Source organism: Talpa occidentalis, unplaced genomic scaffold (genome assembly GCF_014898055.3).
Source record: "Talpa occidentalis isolate TD23 unplaced genomic scaffold, MPIMG_talOcc4v2.1 talOcc4.6, whole genome shotgun sequence".
Classification (NCBI taxonomy): Eukaryota; Metazoa; Chordata; class Mammalia; order Eulipotyphla; family Talpidae; genus Talpa; species Talpa occidentalis.
In genome coordinates, this window is record NW_023604972.1 from 267340 (window position 1) to 284423 (window position 17084).

General features: G+C 71.1%; 2 protein-coding genes across 7 annotated transcripts in view; both read left to right on the top strand.

Moving 5' to 3' along the window:
* Nucleotides 1–11346, top strand: MAEA (macrophage erythroblast attacher, E3 ubiquitin ligase). Of its 4 annotated transcripts, none has more exons than XM_037529744.2 (10): nucleotides 1–126; nucleotides 5064–5246; nucleotides 5353–5556; nucleotides 5825–5947; nucleotides 6443–6556; nucleotides 8485–8561; nucleotides 9110–9218; nucleotides 10354–10487; nucleotides 10886–11081; nucleotides 11152–11346. In XM_037529744.2, the coding sequence occupies exons 1-10, from the start codon at nucleotides 58–60 to the stop codon at nucleotides 11245–11247; spliced, it is 1305 nt and encodes a 434-aa protein (XP_037385641.1). In that variant the 5' UTR covers nucleotides 1–57; the 3' UTR covers nucleotides 11248–11346. The 4 variants fall into 4 exon arrangements, with proteins under 4 accessions (XP_037385641.1, XP_037385642.1, XP_054544012.1 ...); XM_054688038.1 differs by lacking the exon at nucleotides 1–126 and adding an exon at nucleotides 758–779; XM_037529745.2 differs by lacking the exon at nucleotides 6443–6556.
* UVSSA (UV stimulated scaffold protein A) overlaps nucleotides 11239–17084 on the top strand; it is a 17711-nt gene continuing 11865 nt past the window's right edge. The window contains exons 1-6 of one of the 3 annotated variants that reach the window (XM_054688036.1): nucleotides 11239–11278; nucleotides 14222–14321; nucleotides 15167–15497; nucleotides 15886–16006; nucleotides 16096–16386; nucleotides 16956–17068. In XM_054688036.1, the coding sequence (XP_054544011.1) occupies nucleotides 14224–14321; nucleotides 15167–15497; nucleotides 15886–16006; nucleotides 16096–16386; nucleotides 16956–17068 (954 nt within the window). In that variant the 5' untranslated portion in view covers nucleotides 11239–11278; nucleotides 14222–14223. Of the gene's footprint in view, nucleotides 11279–12733; nucleotides 12762–13750; nucleotides 14063–14221; nucleotides 14322–15166; nucleotides 15498–15885; nucleotides 16007–16095; nucleotides 16387–16955; nucleotides 17069–17084 lie in introns of those variants that run through there. The other 2 variants (XM_037530200.2, XM_054688035.1) reach the window with 2 other exon arrangements.

A 17084-nucleotide genomic window follows, 5' to 3' on the forward strand; every position in this document is an offset into this window, starting at 1 on the left:
ACTACCCGGCGTGCCGCGCGCTTCGCCTCCGCCCGCTAATGTTTTGGCGGCTCCAAGATGGCGGTGCAGGAGTCGGCGGCCCAGCTGTCCATGACCCTGAAGGTCCAGGAGTACCCGACCCTCAAGGTGGGCGGCGCGCCGCGCCGGCGGCTCTGCGGCCCGGGCCTGCGGGCGGGGCTCCCCGGGGCTCTGCGGGCCGGGCGCCCGGGCCTGGCGGGCGGGCCGGCTCCGCGGGCGCAGGGCGCCGGGGCCCGGCCGGGCCGGGCCGCGCTCCCGGGGCTCCGCGGCGGGGCCGGGCGCGGGGCCGGGCGCGGGGCCGAGCCCGGGGCGGGGCGCGGAGCGCGTGTGGCCGCGTCTCGCGGCGGCGGGCCGCGCTGCCTCGCCCCCAGCGCCCCTGCGCGGCCGACGGGGCCCCTTTGTCCGGGCGCGGGCGAGCCCCGGGCCGGGGCGTCGGGGGCCGGGGTGCGGGCGGCGCGGCGTCCGGACCCCCCGAAGCGCAGGGGCAAGGACGTGGCTCCAGTCGCTCATCGGGAAGCCTGGCGGCCGGGCCCAGCCTCCGAGCGGAGCCCATTTTGCTGGGCGTCACCAAACCTGAAATACAGCCCTGGCCGCCGGGTCCGCGGCCGCGTGACCTTGGGCGGCAGCCTGGCCAGGTCGCGTTCCACTGGGATGAAACTGGTGTCCCGGCAGAGGCGACCGGACCTGGGCCTTCCCGGGCTGGAGGGGCGCTTGATACGGCGGACTAGAACCCCTGGGGAATCACTCCTTGGAAGACCAAGGTCAGGACACTCCCAGGAGGGCTGTGGCTGAGCGCTGCCCGATCTGGGTTCCTTTCCTGGGGCCAGGCAGCCTTTGCACGCCCTGTGACATCTGGCAGTGGGTGCAGTGCGTGGTGTGAGGGCTGGTGTGAATCCCGCCTTCCGCACACCCTACTTACTGGGGTACCACCGATGGGCACTTTAGTGTGCCAGGCGTGGGGATGACAGCGCCAGCTAGCCGGAGGTTGAGAGAGAGCCCAGCATCTCGCCTGGGCTCATGGGAGCAGGCAGGCCTGGGCTCGTGTGCACACCTGGATGCCCAGGACACGGAGCCCACCGGCACACATCCTGCCTCACGGGGGAGGAGGTGTGTGTTTGCAGACTGAACCCCACTACAACCCCATGGCTCAGGCGCCATGTTGCCCAAGCCTTGAGTAACATACATGGGGTGGTGTTTACCCGCCTACCCCGCCCACCCCATCCCACCCCACCCCAGTGGATGAGGTATAGGTGCTGGACTGTTAACTGCTGACCTCCATGTGGGAGGGTCGAAGGTCAGAACCGTGAAGGTGGGGAAGCCTTCTCTGGTGGGGGAGTGGGTCCCACGGGGGTGCACCTGCAGGGTCAGGGCTTTCTTTCTGGGACGACCTTAAAAGCACATTTTTGCAGTTAGAGAAATTGCCTCCACTATTTTCCTTCCCACGCACCTTTGAGCCCGTGTCCTGATGCTTTCTGCCTCTCAGTTACTGCTGAGTTAACAGTTTTTTCTTAGACATTTCCAGGAGAAGTTGCTAGCAGACCCAGAGGAAGCTTTCCTGACCAGGGAGCTTAGTTGGACGTGTTTGTTGGAATGAGGAGGAGCAGTTGGCAACCCAGCCGCGCACTGGGGCACGGAGCAGGCCGGGCGCAGCTCAGGCAGGGCACCAGGCAGGGCAGGGAGGGCTGGCAGGGCTGCTTCTGCTCTCCCCTGGCCGGGGGCCTGCCCTTGTGCCTCCCCACCTAGTGGGTCCTTCAGACTTGGGGTTCCTCGCAGCCTGGGCTGGTAGAGGCTCCTGGGACCTTTTGCTCTTCTGGCCGCATGGGAAGAGAGCAGCTGCTGTGGAGCGCTGTCCCAGGCACTCCAGCCTTACACCCGGCCCTCCGATGGCTGCCTACCTTCCTGCCTGCAGGCGTGGGCAGGAGTTCTGTCCCTGGGAGTTACATGTGGGGTGTTCAGCAGCACCCTACTTCTGCCCAGCAGGTGCTAGTTGCATGCCCCTCAAATGCTTCCAGACACGGCCAGATGGCCCCTGAGGGCCAGTGGGCCCGACCCAGCCCTCAGGATATTTGCTTGGGCTCCCACGGCAGTGTGGGGCCTGAGTCACCGCTCCGTCCTGCCCTGGCTGCCAGCCCTGTGCCACCCTGCTGGCCACGTCCCACGGGGCTTGTGCCCTGCGGGGCTCCCCAAGGGAGTGAGGTCCTGGGGCAGCGCACCCGCTTTAAGCCGCAGTCCTGCGGGAGCAGGCTCTCCTGGTCATGACGAAGTCTGTTCCCGTGCAGGTTCTGCTGCGCAGAAATGTCCCTGGCTGTGGGTGTTTTTCCCTGGGGTAACTGAAGGACAGTAACGCTTTCCTGAGCTTTGTCACCACCTATACCTGGTGGGAGTCTCCGGCCCAGGGCAGGTTGGCCAGTGGCAACCGGGAGCCTGGGGCCCTGGGGCCGCTCCATCCTAGGCTGAGCCTCGCCTCGGCCCCGCTCGGCTCCTCCGCTGTCCTCGGGACAGCTGGGCACTGGCGCTGCCTGGCCGAGTCCGAGCGCTCTTGGGGCCTGCGCATTTCGCTCTGGCTCGCGGAGTCTGGCTGGCGCGTGCTGGCCTGGGCCTCGAGGCCCAGGTTTGTGTTCACAGGAAGTGCAGAGCGGCCGGAAAGTAGGGAGCACTGGCCAGTCAGTTTTCCCAAATCAGTCTTGTCTGGACGTGGGGACCTATGTCCTTGACTTCCGGGCACACCGATGAGCACGAGGCCCCTGGATGGAGAGACCGGCGGGGATTCCAATCCTGGGGCTGTTGTGTCCCAGCAGCCGCAGGCGGGTCTTGACCTTTTCTTCAGGATTTATGACTTACACAGTGAGCGGCCCCTCTCTCTCAATGAGTTGGTGGACACCGAGGACCCCGCCTCATGGCCCCTTTTCCTGGGTAAGGCCCACCTGCCCTGCCCTGGAAGCTTTCCTGCCTCAGGCCCCGCTGCGTCGGGGGTGTGGGTGGGGAGGGGCTGGCACTCCCGTCTGTGCTCACGGCGCAGCTAGAGGAAGGGTCTCAGCCACTTGTGTCTCTGGGCCCCGGCCGGGGGGAGGGGCTCCACCAGGACCCCCAGCTTTGGGGGTGATGTTGAGAGAGCCGAGCTCAGGCAGGCCTGTAGATAGTCGGGGAGGAGGTGCTGGTGCCTGCCTGTGCCCAGGGCAGTGAGGCTTGTGCAGTCAAGCAGCGAGACAGGTGCTGCTTTCGCAGCTTGGGCAGCCTGGGTGCTTTGGGCGTGCCGGGGTGTTCCCACGACAACGAGCGGTGAGGCCTGGGTTGGTGCCATGTCTCCTGGAGGGGAGGCCTTGGAGCAGGTTGGCACTGGCCTTCCAGGCTCTTAGGGACCCGGGCGGGGGACTGGGTGGCATGGCAGGGGTGGTGCCGGGGAGCTGTATTTTGGGCGTTGGAATTTTGGAAGACCCTCCCACCAGGCGTGCAAGCAAGCTGGGAAGACCAGCTGGCGCTGGAAGATGGGGTGCGGGCTTGTGAGACACCTCCTCCGGGGCCTCCATGGTGTTTGGCACGGCCCCAAGAGCTCCCGGCCGCGGCCAGTGGTTTCAGTTGACAGGGGCCAGGGCCTGGCCCCAGGGACACGTCCCTCAGACTTGGCGAAAAGCAGACTGGCTCTCAGTCTGCCCTGCGCTCCTGACGGGTCTCCCCACGGCCAAGCTCGGGGCACAGCGGGGCACAGCTGAGTGGAGACAAACATCGGCCTCCTGCAGCGCCTGCCTGGCCGCCACCCCCCCCAAGCCTCTGGGGGGTGCCCTGGGGGCTCGGCCCCTCCCAGCCCCCTGTCCTCTGCTGCTCCTCTCCCTGCGCCTCCTCCTGGGCCTGTGTCCTTGTCTCAAGGGGGGACTTTCATCCCAGACCAGCAGTGCAGCCGGCGCCTGGGGACCTGCGTGCTCGCGGCCTGGGCTTTTCCGGAGCCCCACCCCCGCCCGGCCAGCCTCATGCAGGGCGCGCTCGGGGCTGTCCCGGTCTTTCTGCAGCTCCTCTCGGCCTGGCTGGCCTAGGACCAGGGCGGAGGGTGGGGGGCAGCTCACTCTGGGGCCCCCCAGAAGCTCTCACTGCTGGCGTGTGGTGCAACGGCCGGGGCTGGGAGCTTCAGTCTTCAAAGGGACCTGAGGACGTGGCGCCCGTTCCCTCCCGGCACCATCGGGGCTGGGCCGCAGCCCTTCCTGTGTCCCGCCTCCTTCCTTCCATCCCTGCCTGACAGCACAGCCCGGCCAGGGTTTGCTCTGTGGAGGCCACCCCCCGTGCTGAGGGGCTGGCCGAGGCCCAGGCGGGCGGCGACACGGCCCACTCTGGCCAGGACCTTCCATATCGCGTCTCCCCGAGCCCAGGGGATTGGAGCTCTGTGCCTCACCTCGTGCCCACAGGGGCGCCCTCCTCCCCAGGAGCCCCAAACAGCGCCAGCCCGCGCCTCACCCGTTGTCTGGCCCAGCTCCTGCGCCCCAGGCGAGGCTCAGGGCCTCGGGACACTGGCAGCGCCTTCGTAGGCTCCCTTAGTGACCGGCCGGCTTGCACTCTCGTCACAGGGTGAAGTCGTCAGATGCGAGTCTCCCAGGCGAATGCGTGGCTGGGAGACCAGGGCTGAGCAGGCACAGCTACCGCCTGCGGGCCGTGGGGTGTCTACCCTCAGCCCCCTTTGGGCTCTGCTGGCGGGTGGGCGTGGTTTGCTGCTGCAGCCCTGGCGCGCTTATGGGCAGTGGGGGTCTAGCCGGGTCTGGGCCACCTGCTCTCTCAGAAGCCGGCCCGGCAGTCAGGGCTGGCAGCCCCAGCAGCCGCCCACCAGGGTGTGGCCCTGCGGCGTGGGATCCCTGTGAGGCGCCGGCTGGGTCTCGCTCCTTCTGGCTCGCAGGCAAGCGTTTGGGCTGAGCGCTCTCTGTGGTCCTGGCCTGGCCTGGCCTGGCCTGGCCTGGCCTGGCTGTGCGCCGCTGCCGCACATGGGCCTCAGGGCCGGCCGCCCAGCTCCTGCTGCCCGCCTCCGGGGCCTCCCACACTCTCACTCCGCCTGCCCTTTCCCGCAGGTCCCCTACGAGACCCTGAACAAGCGCTTCCGGGCCGCCCAGAAGAACATTGACCGCGAGACCAGCCACGTGACCATGGTGGTGGCCGAGCTGGAGAAGACCCTGGGCAGCTGCCCGGCCGTGGACTCCGTGGTCAGCCTTCTGGACGGCGTGGTGGAGAAGCTCAGCGTCCTCAAGAGGAAGGTCAGTGTGGCCCTCGCCCGCCTGCGGCCTGGGCCGGGTGCTGGGGGCGCTGCGAGGGAGAGGGCGCTGCGGGGCGGCCGCCAGTCCTGAGCGCCCGCGTGTGCAGGCGGTGGAGTCCATCCAGGCCGAGGACGAGAGCGCGAAGCTGTGCAAGCGCCGCATCGAGCACCTCAAGGAGCACAGCAGCGATCAGCCGGCGGCCGCCAGCCTGTGGAAGCGCCAGCGCATGGACCGCATGATGGCCGAGCACCTGCTGCGCTGCGGCTACTACAACACGGCCGTGAAGCTGGCGCGCCAGAGCGGCATCGAGGTGGGCGCCACCCGCGGTGTGGACGCCGAGACCACCCTCAGCCCGCCCGGCCCCCACTCGCGGGAGCCCAAGTTCCCATCAGTCTTGGGGAGAGCCCCGTGGCTATCTCCGGGCTCGGGGAGTGGCCTGGCCCTCTGGCCAAGGGGGATGTGGGCACCGGCCCCACGTGAGCCCCGTGGGGCTGTCCGCCCCGGTCACCCCGGGGGAGGCCCCCGGTGCTGGGGGGGGGCCTGGGCCGCACTCCAAGCGCCCCCTTTCCTCCTCCAAGGACCTAGTGAACATCGAGATGTTCCTGACGGCCAAGGAGGTGGAGGAGTCCCTGGAGCGGCGGGAGACGGCCACCTGCCTGGCCTGGTGCCATGACAACAAGTCCCGCCTGCGCAAGATGAAGGTGGGCGGGGCTCGGGGCGGGCATCCTGCTCCCTGTGGACGGGCGGGCAGGGCTGTGGGGGGCTCGTGGGGCTGGTGCCTCCTGCTGGGGCGCTCGCTGCAGGGGCCGTCGCGGGGCAGGGTGGCCTTGGCTGCTGCTCACAGCCCCTTGGCTGACGGTGCAGGCGCTGGGGCTTCTGCTGGTGCTGTTCGGCCGCAGGTGGATCCCCGAGGAGCGTCTTGGGACGGGTGTGGACAGGTCTTCTGTGCAGGCGGGTTATGGGTGCGGCCTTCAGCGGGGCTTCTGTCCCGGACACTCTTGATCATGGCTTTTCTGGAGGCCCAGCCACAGCTGAGGCGGTCTGAAGGTGCCTCCCCCAGACGGGGCCGCCCCGCAGGCCTATGGCTGGCCAGCTCCCGCTGCGCGGCGTGCTCCGCTGAGCACTGCGTCCACCCGCCCGGCTGGCTTGTCCCCGCGCGTAGTCACCAGCCAAGGGTGACGCTCTCTGCCACCCAGGGCCGCCAAGGCGAGCAGGACGTGAAGACGGGACGCAAGGGTAGAGCGGCCAGTGGCTCCCCTAGAGAGAGTGAGGATCTTGGTATGGAAACCCTAAAAGGAAAGCCAGAATTGGTATGTAACACCCGGCCCTGCTCCTGCTCCCCCGCCCCGGCCGGGCTGCACCCCGGGGCTGGGCCAGCGCCCGCAGGCTGTCTGTGGCCTGGACTTGCCCACCGCAGCACTGCCTGGCCAGGGCCCCAGGCCACTGCAGGGGGCGGGCAGGCCTGAGAGCTGGTGCCGGCCGCAGGGAGGGGCTGAGTGACCGTCCAGGAGGGCAGCTGCAGCCAAGCGTGGGCCTCGGGGGCACTAGCGCTGGGGGTCTGGGCCTAGCTGCCCACACCCCAGCGGGCAGGCGGGGAGGGGCCCCAGGCCAATCTGGCAGCTGTGTGCAGGGCTGTCGCCCCAGGCCTGGGAGGCAGAGGCTGCAGGCAGCTGCTGCCCGCGGTGGCCGTGGACCGGGCCTGCAGGAGCTGCCTCCTGGGGGCACGTGCCCGGGTCCTCTGGCTATGGGTCCCGGGAGCCTGCGCCTGCATCTCGGCCTGCACGGAGCCGTTAGGGCTCTGAAAGCCCGCCTGGACGAGCCCGTCCTGCCGAGGGGCGCACAGGTCAGCCTTGTGGCATGGGAGCCAGGGCTTCGCTGCGGCACTGCTGGTCTGGGCCTGCCCGGTCCCTTCCTCCCGCAGTTAGAGTTGCATGCCCTCCCGGCAGACACGGTGGCCATCCGGGCCTGGGGAGCAGGCGGGGCTCTTCCTGCCAGTCTGACCTCTGAAAGGTCTTTGTCCTGTTCTCAGCATGGCCACACCCGCTCTGCACACGGCCGGCCTGCCTGGCGGGTCTGCGGGCGGGAGGGCGGGGCAGGTGCTGGCCGCACACCAGGTAAGTGGCCTGGGGCCGCCGGCCCACCTACGGCACCGTGGCCGGGTCCAGCTGCCTGGACGGCACGAGCTGGCCTTTGCCCTCCTGCCGTGTGGTCCTGGGGCCCGGCCCTGCTGAGCTGCCGCCTCAGGTGGCTGGTGTGCATGCGGCAGGAGGTGCTGCCCTGAGTGCAGGGCCTGAGCCCCAGGGCCTGCCTGCAGCCTCCCTGCCTCCTGGGGCTTGACCCTGTGCCGCCCCTGCCTCTTTGCTAGCTCACCTCCCAGCCAGGGGCCCTGAGCTCTGCAGCCACCTGTCCTTGCTTTGGCAGTGACCTCGCTGCTCCGTGGGGTGACAAGCTCACGTTACCTGCCGCCCCTCCCCACAGCTGCGAGGGCTTTGGCCCATGCTGGACTGCTGGCCTCAGATTCCAGGTCAGCGTGTGGCCCCAGGGACTGACCCTGCTGGTGGTGCCTCTCTTGGCGCCGGACTCGGCCCTGAGACCCCCTGGGCACCCCTCCTACACCTGGGCCTGGCCACCTCACAGCCCCACAGATCCTGGGCCTTCCCCCTCACGGGCCCTGGCGTCTAGTGAGCTCCCCTCCCCGAGGTCTCTACCTGGTCCCCACGGCAGGCTTATGGTGCCTTCGGGGTCAGCGACTCTTGTTCTGGGGCCATGACCCCAGGACCTTTCAATTGGCTCGCTCTTCTGCCTGGAATGTGCTCAGGGTGTCTGTCTGGCCCCCACCCCCGCGAGCCCTCAGATCTTCTGCTCTTGTGAGGTGCCGCCCTTGGGTCTTCCCACCAGGCCTCGGGCCTCCGCACGGGGCTGGGCAGCTGCCAAGCTGCCCAGGGCAGTGGGGTGGCCGGTGTCCTTTACGACGAAGCCCAGTGCTGCCCAAAGAGGTCACTCACTAGGGGCAGCTCCAAGCAGCACCACCACCACCGGCTGGTGCGCCTGTGGGACATGGACCTGGAGCTGCAGGGGTGGGAGCGGCCTCCGCAGCCCAGGCTCCTGCACGCAGTGCTGTCACGCTGGGCCCCAAGGGGCTGGCTGGCAGTCAGTGCCCAGCGCGGTGTGCCCGGGACCAAGTGGCAGGACCAGGCTCTGGGCTGTCAGCTGAGCTTCCTCTTGTCTTTGCTCCCAGAGCTGCCTGGAGTTCAGCCTCAGGATCCAGGAGTTCATTGAGCTCGTGCGGCAGAACAAGAGGCTGGATGCCGTGAGGTATGACGTGTATACAGTGGCGGTTCTGCCGAGGCCCGCTGCCCCAGACGCCCCCCTGTTGCTCAGGAGGGCCTGATGGCCTGGTCCCATCATCACAGACAGCAGGGGCCGGTGGGGTGTGCAGGCCCCCTTGGCCTGACGCGGGGTGGCCCTTGGCACGGGCTCACACTCCAGCCTTGCGGGCCCAAGCTGGGAGGGTGGCGGCAGAGTTCCCTGGGGGTGCTGCTAGGAGGGGGCGCTGCACGGCCGTACCCGGCTGTGAGGCTCTTGGCTCTGCTCCCGGCTGGGATTTGACAGCTGCCCCAGGGCGGGCCCCTGCTGAGCCTTTGCAGGTGGACAGGGCTCCTGAGAGGACTGCCCTCTGGGGACTGAGGGGGCCTGGGAGGACACCTGCAGGGGCTGGGGTGGGAGCAGAGCTGGGGCTGGCAGTGCCCTGGGTTGGGCTGAGGTGGGGTCTCAGGGCTCAGCTCTCGGGGGGCGTCTGCTGACCACGGGCTCACGCCGGGCGCCGGGGCAGCGCAGGTGACAAGCCGTTGTCCGTCCCCCAGACATGCGAGGAAGCACTTCAGCCAGGCTGAGGGGAGCCAGCTGGACGAGGTCCGCCAGGTCATGGGCATGCTGGCCTTCCCCCCCGACACGCATATCTCTCCCTACAAGGTAGGCCGCCTGCCTGGCTCCCCTTTCAGGGTGAGAAAGCTGAACTTGGGGGCACGGCATGATGCCTCCCCGCTCCCATGGGGCCGTTGTCCGCAGCGTGCAGGCGGTTACCTTTCAGAACCTGGTCTGCCGTCCTCAGTCCCCGTCCTGACCCACTGCCGTCTCCAGTCCTGACTAAGCCCGCACCCCCTCGGCACCGGCTGGGAGTCACCTCCTCACGGCTCCCGGCCTGTCCAGGGCCGGCTCTGCTCTTGCCCACTATGGGAAGCTGCCTGTGCGGCTGTGACCTGCGCCTGTCTTGCCTGCTGCCCATGCCCCGTGCCCAGCAGCGTCCTCTCCCGGGCTGACTGGCGGTAGGCTCTGCAGTCCTTGTGTGGGCACCGCCCTTGGCCCTGGTCACCCTGCAGACCTGTGGCCTCGGGCTGTCATCTGGACCAGGGCTTTTGCCTGGCTCTGGGCCTGCTCGCTCAGGGCAGCAGGTGCCCACAGTGCTGCGGCCAGGGGGTGCCCTGGCAGTCTCCTGGGCTTGTCGGGATAGCATCCACTTGGCAGTGCCGCCTCGGACTCCCACTTCCGGGCCATGTAGATGGTCAGGGAAATGCAGAGTATGAGGGGTGACCGGTGGGAGGGCCTCCGGCAGCTGCTCAAGTCGACACCTGTAGAGTGCTGGGCGGCCAGCCAGGAGTACAGCCAGGGCGCTCACAGGCCACGCCGGAGACCGGAGCGGCCGTGACACAGCCTGTCGCCGGGTCCAGCGGGTGGCTGGGGTCCGTGCGCTGGGCTGTGCACTGGGCCCTGGGCTCAGACTGGGCTCTGCGGACAGTGACAACGCAGGTGCCTGTTGACTGGTGGGGTGAGGTGTGTGTCCGGCCAGCCCACCCCTCCCAGTGCCTCCCTGGATGCGGGGTGATGGCCCCTCTTGCCCCCCCACTTGGGGTCTAAACCTGGCCAGACCCAGGTCTCTGTTATGCATTTCCGGGGTGGTGGGGGGGAGCTGCTGGTGCCCACTTGGGCGGGTTTTTTCCTGGAATGACGCTTTCCCTTGGCTCTGACGGCCTTGCCGGGCTGGCCGCGGGCCCCTGGGGTCAGGAGACACGCGGGCAGCCCCAGACTCTGCCGCTGCCCTCGTTTCCAGGACCTGCTGGACCCGGCCCGGTGGCGGATGCTGATCCAGCAGTTCCGGTACGACAACTACCGGCTGCACCAGCTGGGGAACAACTCGGTGTTCACGCTCACGCTGCAGGCCGGCCTCTCGGCCATCAAGACGCCGTATCCTTCCGCGGCCCTCGCTCGGGGCTGCCGCGTGGGACGGCGCCGTCCGCTCCGCCGCGCCAGGCTGCGCGCCCCTGGCGCCGGGGCTTTCACCCGTGGGAGTGGCTCCCCGCGGGCTGCTGGGGACCCTCTGGGCGCCCTCGGCAGCGGCTGTGCGGCTGGACGGGGCGCCCCGACAGGGTGGACCCCCGGCCCCGCCGCCCGCCGTCCCGTGCGCTCTGCGCCGGGCGCCCCCAGCCCTGCCCGTGGCGGGCCCGGGCCCGGGGGCTGCTGCCGGTCCAGCAGGACCAGCCTGGCCGGGCGGGCGCGGGGCCCCGGGCGGGGGGGGCGGGGGCGCGGCGGGCGGGCCGGCGGCGGGCGGAGCGGCGTCTGGGCCTCCCTTAACCCGCGCGCAGGCAGTGCTACAAGGAGGACGGCAGCTCCAAGAGCCCCGACTGCCCGGTGTGCAGCCGCTCCCTGAACAAGCTGGCCCGGCCGCTGCCCATGGCCCACTGCGCCAACTCGCGCCTGGTCTGCAAGATCTCGGGCGACGTCATGAACGAGAACAACCCGCCCATGATGCTGCCCAACGGCCACGTCTACGGCTACAACGTGAGGGCGCGGGCGGCGGGCTCGGCGGGGGGCCGCCCGCCCGCCCGCGCTGACCCGCCTCCCTTTGCAGTCCCTGCTGTCCATCCGCCAGGACGACAAGGTCGTGTGCCCGCGCACCAAAGAGGTCTTCCACTTCTCGCAGGCGGAGAAGGTGTACATCATGTAGGCCGCCGCCGCGCCCGGGCGCGCCGCCGGAGGTTTGTCCTCGCGCCCGTCCTGCATGTCGTGTCGAGTAGCCAATAAACTGCAATAAAGGGCTTTCCATTTCCTACCCCGTGTGGCGCGCCAGCTGCTGCCGTCGGCGCGGGCCGCGCGCGGGGTCCGGCCGGCGGGGCCCGCGCGGCCGCCCGCTGTGCCGCTTTGGCCTGATGCTCGCGGCCGGCCCCGGTGGGCACGTCCGGCTGGACTTCGCGGCTGTCGCACGTCGCGCCTAAGCCCGCTGGCCGCGGCGGAGCCCTGTCACCCTGAGCCGGGCGAGCTGCCCGTCGTCCGCCCTACCCGGGGCCGCCCTCGGGACTCCCCGGCCCGGCCCGGCCCGGCCCGCTGGTCTCCACATCGCAGTGCCCGCAGCTCCGTCCGCGCCCCGCGCGAAGCCGCTCGCCTTTGGCCGGCGTCCGGCGTCCGGCGTCGGGCTCCCCCAGCGACGCCCCGGCCCGGGGACACGCGTGGTCTGGCCCCGCCAGACGCTGACCGTGCGGCCCTTGCGGGCTCCGCTCCCTGCTGGGGGCTCCCCGCGGGGGCCCTGGGCCGCCCGACGCCTCCGGGCCGCCCCTCTGCCCGTGGTCACCGCGGCCGCGGGGCGTCATCCGGAAAGCTGCAGCAGCTGCTCTGACATCCCTCCGCGCCCCACGCCGGCGGCCGGGCGACCTTCGGTCTCCGCTTCCAGAGGGCCAGCGTGGGGGGGGCGGGGGGCTGCGGGGGCCGCGGCTTCTGCGCTCCTCTGGGAGGGGTGGGGGCCCGGAAGGCACCCCGGTCTGACCTCCGGGGCGGGTGGGACGCCGCTGGCGGCTGGGGCCGGCGAAGGCGGCGGGGTGTCGGGGTGCTCGGGCCCACGGGCGCCCTGGAGGTGGGGCGGTCCAGGAGCTGCACGTCCTCGGCCCGCGTGGGAGGCCGGCCGGCGGCTGGCGTGAGGGCCGTGGGGCCACTCGGGTGCTGGGGCGCCCTGCGCCGCGCGGAGAGGGGCCCCGGGGGGTGCCCGGCTTCGAGCAGCGTCTGGACGGCTCCGGGGCGCGCCCAGGACGGGGGGGGGGGGGGGGGGCCGGCCGCGCGCGCGCCTCCGGCGACCGGGCCCGCCCAGCCCAGCCCCGCGGGCTCCGGCTCCCGCCCGCCACCGCCTCTCACCGGCCGGGGCCGGCCCCCCGCGGCCGCCGCCCGCTCGCGGGCGCCCCCCCGCGCCAGGACGCCCCAGGCCCCGCCCCGGCGCACGCCCCGCCCGCTCTGCGTCGCCGCGTCACCGCGCAGGCCACGCCCCGCCCCACGCTCGCGAGCACGTGACAGGGGCGGGGCAGCCGCTGGAAGAGGCGGGGCGGGGAGGGCGGCCGCGTCGCGCGGTAGGCGCCGTCGCGGCCGCGCTGACCTCCGTCCGCCCGCAGGAGCAGCCAATGGCTGGAGAGGGTGGTGGCACGTGAGGGGCGGGCCTTCCGCCGGAAGGGGCGGGACGGGAGGCCGCCGGCGAGCTAGGTGAGCGCCCTGAGCGCCGCCCGCGGGGGTCGCCAGGGCTCCGCCCACAGGGGGGGCGCGGCGGCCGGGGTCTGGGGGCGGGGTCCGAAGCTGGGCCCCCGCCCCCCTCCTCCCCGGGGCCCTCCTCCCCGGCCCTCCTCCCCGGGCCCCTCCTCCCTGGGCCCTCTCCTCCCTGGGCCCTCTTCCCCTGGCCCTCCTCCCCGGGCCCCCTCCTCCCTGGGCCCTCCTCCCCGGGCCCTCCTCCCCGGGTCCCCTCCTCCCCGGGCCCCTCCTCCCGGGCCCCCTCCTCCCTGGGCCCTCTTCCCCTGGCCCTCCTCCCTGGCCCTCCTCCCCGGGCCCCTCCTCCCGGGCCCCCTCCTCCCTGGGCCCTCTTCCCCTGGCCCTTCTCCCCGGCCCTCCTCCCCGGGCCCCTCCTCCCGGGCCCCTCCTCCCCGGGCCCTCCTCTCCGGGTCCCCTCCTCCCCGGGTCCTCCTCCCCGGGTCCCCACCTCCTCGGGTCCCCTCCTCCTGGGCCCCCTCCTCCCCGGGCCCTCCTCCCCGGGCCCTCCTCCCCGGGTCCCCTCCTCCCCGGGCCCTCCTCCCCGGGTCCCCACCTCCTCGGGTCCCTCCTCCCCGGGGCCCTCCTCCCCGGGGCCCTCCTCCCGGGCCCTCCTCCCCGGGTCCCCTCCTCCCCGGGCCCTCTTCCCCGGGCCCCTCCTCCCCGGGCCCTCCTCCCCGGGTCCCCTCCTCCCCGGTCCCCTCCTCCCCGGTCCCCTCCTCCTTGGGTCCCTCCTCCCCGGGCCCTCCTCCCCGGCCCCCTCCTCCCCGGTCCCCTCCTCCTTGGGTCCCTCCTCCTTGGGTCCCTCCTCCCCGGGCCCCCTCCTCCCCGGGCCCCCCCCTTTAACTGGGGCCTCTCTCTGGCCTGTGGCACCTCTCCTCTGTGTGGGGGGTGCGGCGTGCTCTGGGAGGTGGGGGCGTCCCACAGCAGGGGGCGGCTGGGGCGTGTGCTGAGCTGTGTCCCACACAGTGAGCGTCGTGGGGGTGCGCCCCAGAGAGAGCGCCCTGGGCTGCCCACTCGCTTTCTGCCCCACAAAGCCAACCGCCAGCCAACCTTCCCCCGTGGCCGCACCTTCCTGGACACCCGATCCCCTGCACGCTGCACCTGCCTCCAGGTGGCCCAGGCGGGAGCTCGGGCGCACCTGGAAGACAGGGCCGCAACTCCCTGTGGGGGCCTGTATGGGGCTGCGTGCTCTGCGATGAAGTGGGGCCGCCCTGTGACTTTGCCCGGCTGAGGGGCGCCCCGTTACTGCTGCTCTCTCCCAGGTGCCGCCAAAGGCCCTTTGGACTCACCTTGACCTGGGCTAGCTTGGGCCCTGGAGGCTGCCCGGGCCCCTGGCGCTGTCCACGTGGCTCAGACCCGTGGCTGCGCGGCCCAGCGTCCTGAAGCCACAGCGACTGTGCCCCTGCCTCTTGCACTTGCAGACATGGATCAGAAACTCTCCAGGTTGGTGGAAGAGCTCACGACTTCAGGGGAGCCCCAGCTGGACCCCGAGAAGATGAAGGAACTGAAGAAGATTTGCAAGTACGTCTTATGGGGCGGTGTTTCGGGTGCCCAGCCCAGCAGTCCTGGCACGCCCTGGAAATGGGGTGGTCTCCCCTGCCCACTGAAGCCTCCCCTCTGCCCGGGAGGTGGATGTGTGGGTGTCTCCCAGGCCCTCAGGCTGAGCCTGCCCCACCCCACGCGCACAGAGTGTGCCCAGTCAGGGTGAGGCCAGCACACGGTAGGGTGTGGACCTTGCTCGCGACTCCTGTGTGGCCTGGGTGTGCCAGGAGAGCACGGGTGCTACCCAGCTTGGGTGCCCGGCCTTGGGTGCTGCGTGGGTCTGTGTCCATGTGGGTGGCAGCGGCAGGGCGTGACCCTGGCTCCCCACCCCCCTGGTCCCTGTGCCAGGGCTTCTGCACTTGGGTACAAAGACTTCACTCGGTTCAGACTGGGGCCCAGGCCACTCCAACATGGCCATGGCTGGGGGCGCGGCAGCGGGAGGTGAAGGGTGGGGGCGCCGCCCTCTTCAGGCCCCCTCCTTGGGTCACAGCCGGGGTCCCCTCTGGGGCGGGTCTGGTGGCCGCCCCTGCGGGCTCTGTGCTCACCCAGCTGTGAGGCCAGCTGAGGCGGCTGTGTCCCCTCACCTGCCATACGCTGCGCTGTCCGGGCCTTTGCACGGGTGGTGATGGGGCGCTCTCTGGCGTGTCCCACGCTGGAGACCTTCTGCCGTCTTGGCTCGTGCGGTGGCTGCCTCGGCCTGGTGGCCCCGGGGGCTGCACAGAGAAAGTGACGGGGCGGGGCAGGGGTGGGGGAGCTGCCAGCCTGCCGCTGGTGCCCGCTGTCCACAGGGCCGGCGCTGGGTAAGGAGGCTGCGCTGCCCCCAGGTCTTCCGAGGAGCAGCTCAGCCGCACCTACCACCTGCTGCGGGCCCAGCTGGGCCGGGAGCACGCCCAGGTCCGCCTCTCCGCCTTCCAGGTGCTGGAGCAGCTCTTCTCCAGGTCGCACCACTTCAGGGTGCTAGTGGTGTCCGGCTTCCAGGAGCTCCTGGAGCTCACGCTGGGCACTGAGCACGAGCAGCCCCTGCCACCCCCGCGGGAAGCAGCCCAGCGGCTGAGGCAGGCTGCCCTGCAGGCCATCAGAGGCTGGGCCCAGAAGTACGGAGCCGCCTACAAGAAGCTGGCCTTGGGCGTCCACTTCCTGCAGCACAGCAAGCAGGTGGGCCGGCTGAGGTGTGGGGTGAGGGAGGCCATGGCAGAGGAGGGGGCGGCGGGCGAGGCCTGGGCGGCTGGTGGAGGGGCCGGAGGCCGTGCCGGCAGCTTCCCATGGGTCCCCAGCTGCTGCCCACCCTGCCGGGACACCTGCGCTTGCCTGCCTGGTGCAGCGTCCGCCTGCGCCCCTCGCCCGCCGTTGGCGGTCCCCGCGGGGTGTTTTCAGGCCGGCTGCCTTCCGGGTCCTGGGCCCGGAGTTTGTGGGTCTCTGGGGACGTGCCAGAGCCAGGGGGCGTGTCCTCTCGTGTTTTGGAGGCGGCGGCGTCTCAGTCCTGCTCCGGGCGTCCTCCTGTGCCGCGCCCTTCGCTCAGCCTGGCCCGTGTCTCGTGCCTCAGGTGGACTTTCAGGATGTCAGCGCCAGGACCCCGGCAGGCCGGCGGCGTGAGGAGGAGAAGCGGAAGCGCCTGGACAGGATCTATGGGCGGCGGGCTGAGCAGGCCGCCAGGGAGATGGAGGGTGAGTGCAGGGCCGGGTGGGCACGGGCCACTGCGGGGGCTGCCCTCGAGGGGCCCCATGAGCCGCGCTGTCCCGCGTGTCCCGCGCAGAGGCGTCCGAGGAGATCCAGCGCTGCCTCACTGAGCTGGACAGCTGCTTCGACCTGCTGGTGCCCTTCTACCCGGCGCCCGGCGTGCCCGAGGGGGGCGCCCCAGACCTCAGGGGTGAGGAGCAGCCCTGCTGCAGCAAGTCCCTGCCGGCCTGGGCCCCTGCGGGGGAGATGGCAGGAGAGGAGCAGGAGGAGCAGGAGGAGCAGCAGGAGCACGGCGAGCAGGACGGGTTCATGCGCTGCCATGGGCTGGGCTCCCGCCAGTACACGCTGTGCCTGGATCTCTCCGCAGGTAAGGCCAGGCGGGGCCCAGGGCACTGCCAGAAGCCCAGGCTTCCAGGCCGCAGCCAGCAAGACCCCAGGCTGGCACACGTGGGTCTGAGGCCCCCGGGGGTTGCGCACTAGTGGGAGGCGAGTGTGAGGGGCAAGGGCCTTGGGGCCTGGAGTTCGGCCGCTAGGGGGTGCATGGCTGCCGCTGTGGCTCCAGCCCCCGCAAGCCCTGCTTCCTCACAGCCCTTGCACCCGGTGAGCTGCTGGGGGTCTCCTTCGGGTGGACCGAGGCTTCTGGGAGACCGGCCGGCCCTGAGGCCTGGCCACCTGCCCAGATGGCTTGGGTGCAAGGAGGCAAGAGGGAGGAATGTGGGGCTGCGGTGGGCTGGGGGCTCGGGTGGGCTGCAAGGGCTCCCTCTCCTTCCCGAGAGCAGATGGGGACCCCCGCGTGGCCTGGAGGGTGGCCTGACCCTTGGTGGGGAGGGTGGCAGCCCCCACAGGCGCAGCTAAGCAGGTGAGAGGCCGGTGGGGCCGCCGGGGCAGCCGCACGTCCAGCCTCCGTGCCTGGGAAGTGACCGCGCCCCTTTCCAGACAGCCTGTGGGTGCGGGAAGACGAGGACAATGCCGCCATCCTGCACTCCGCACGCGACGCGCTCAAGCTCATCCAGGACAAGTTCCTGCCGGCTGTGCGCTCCTGGGTCCAGGTGGGGTGGGGTGGGG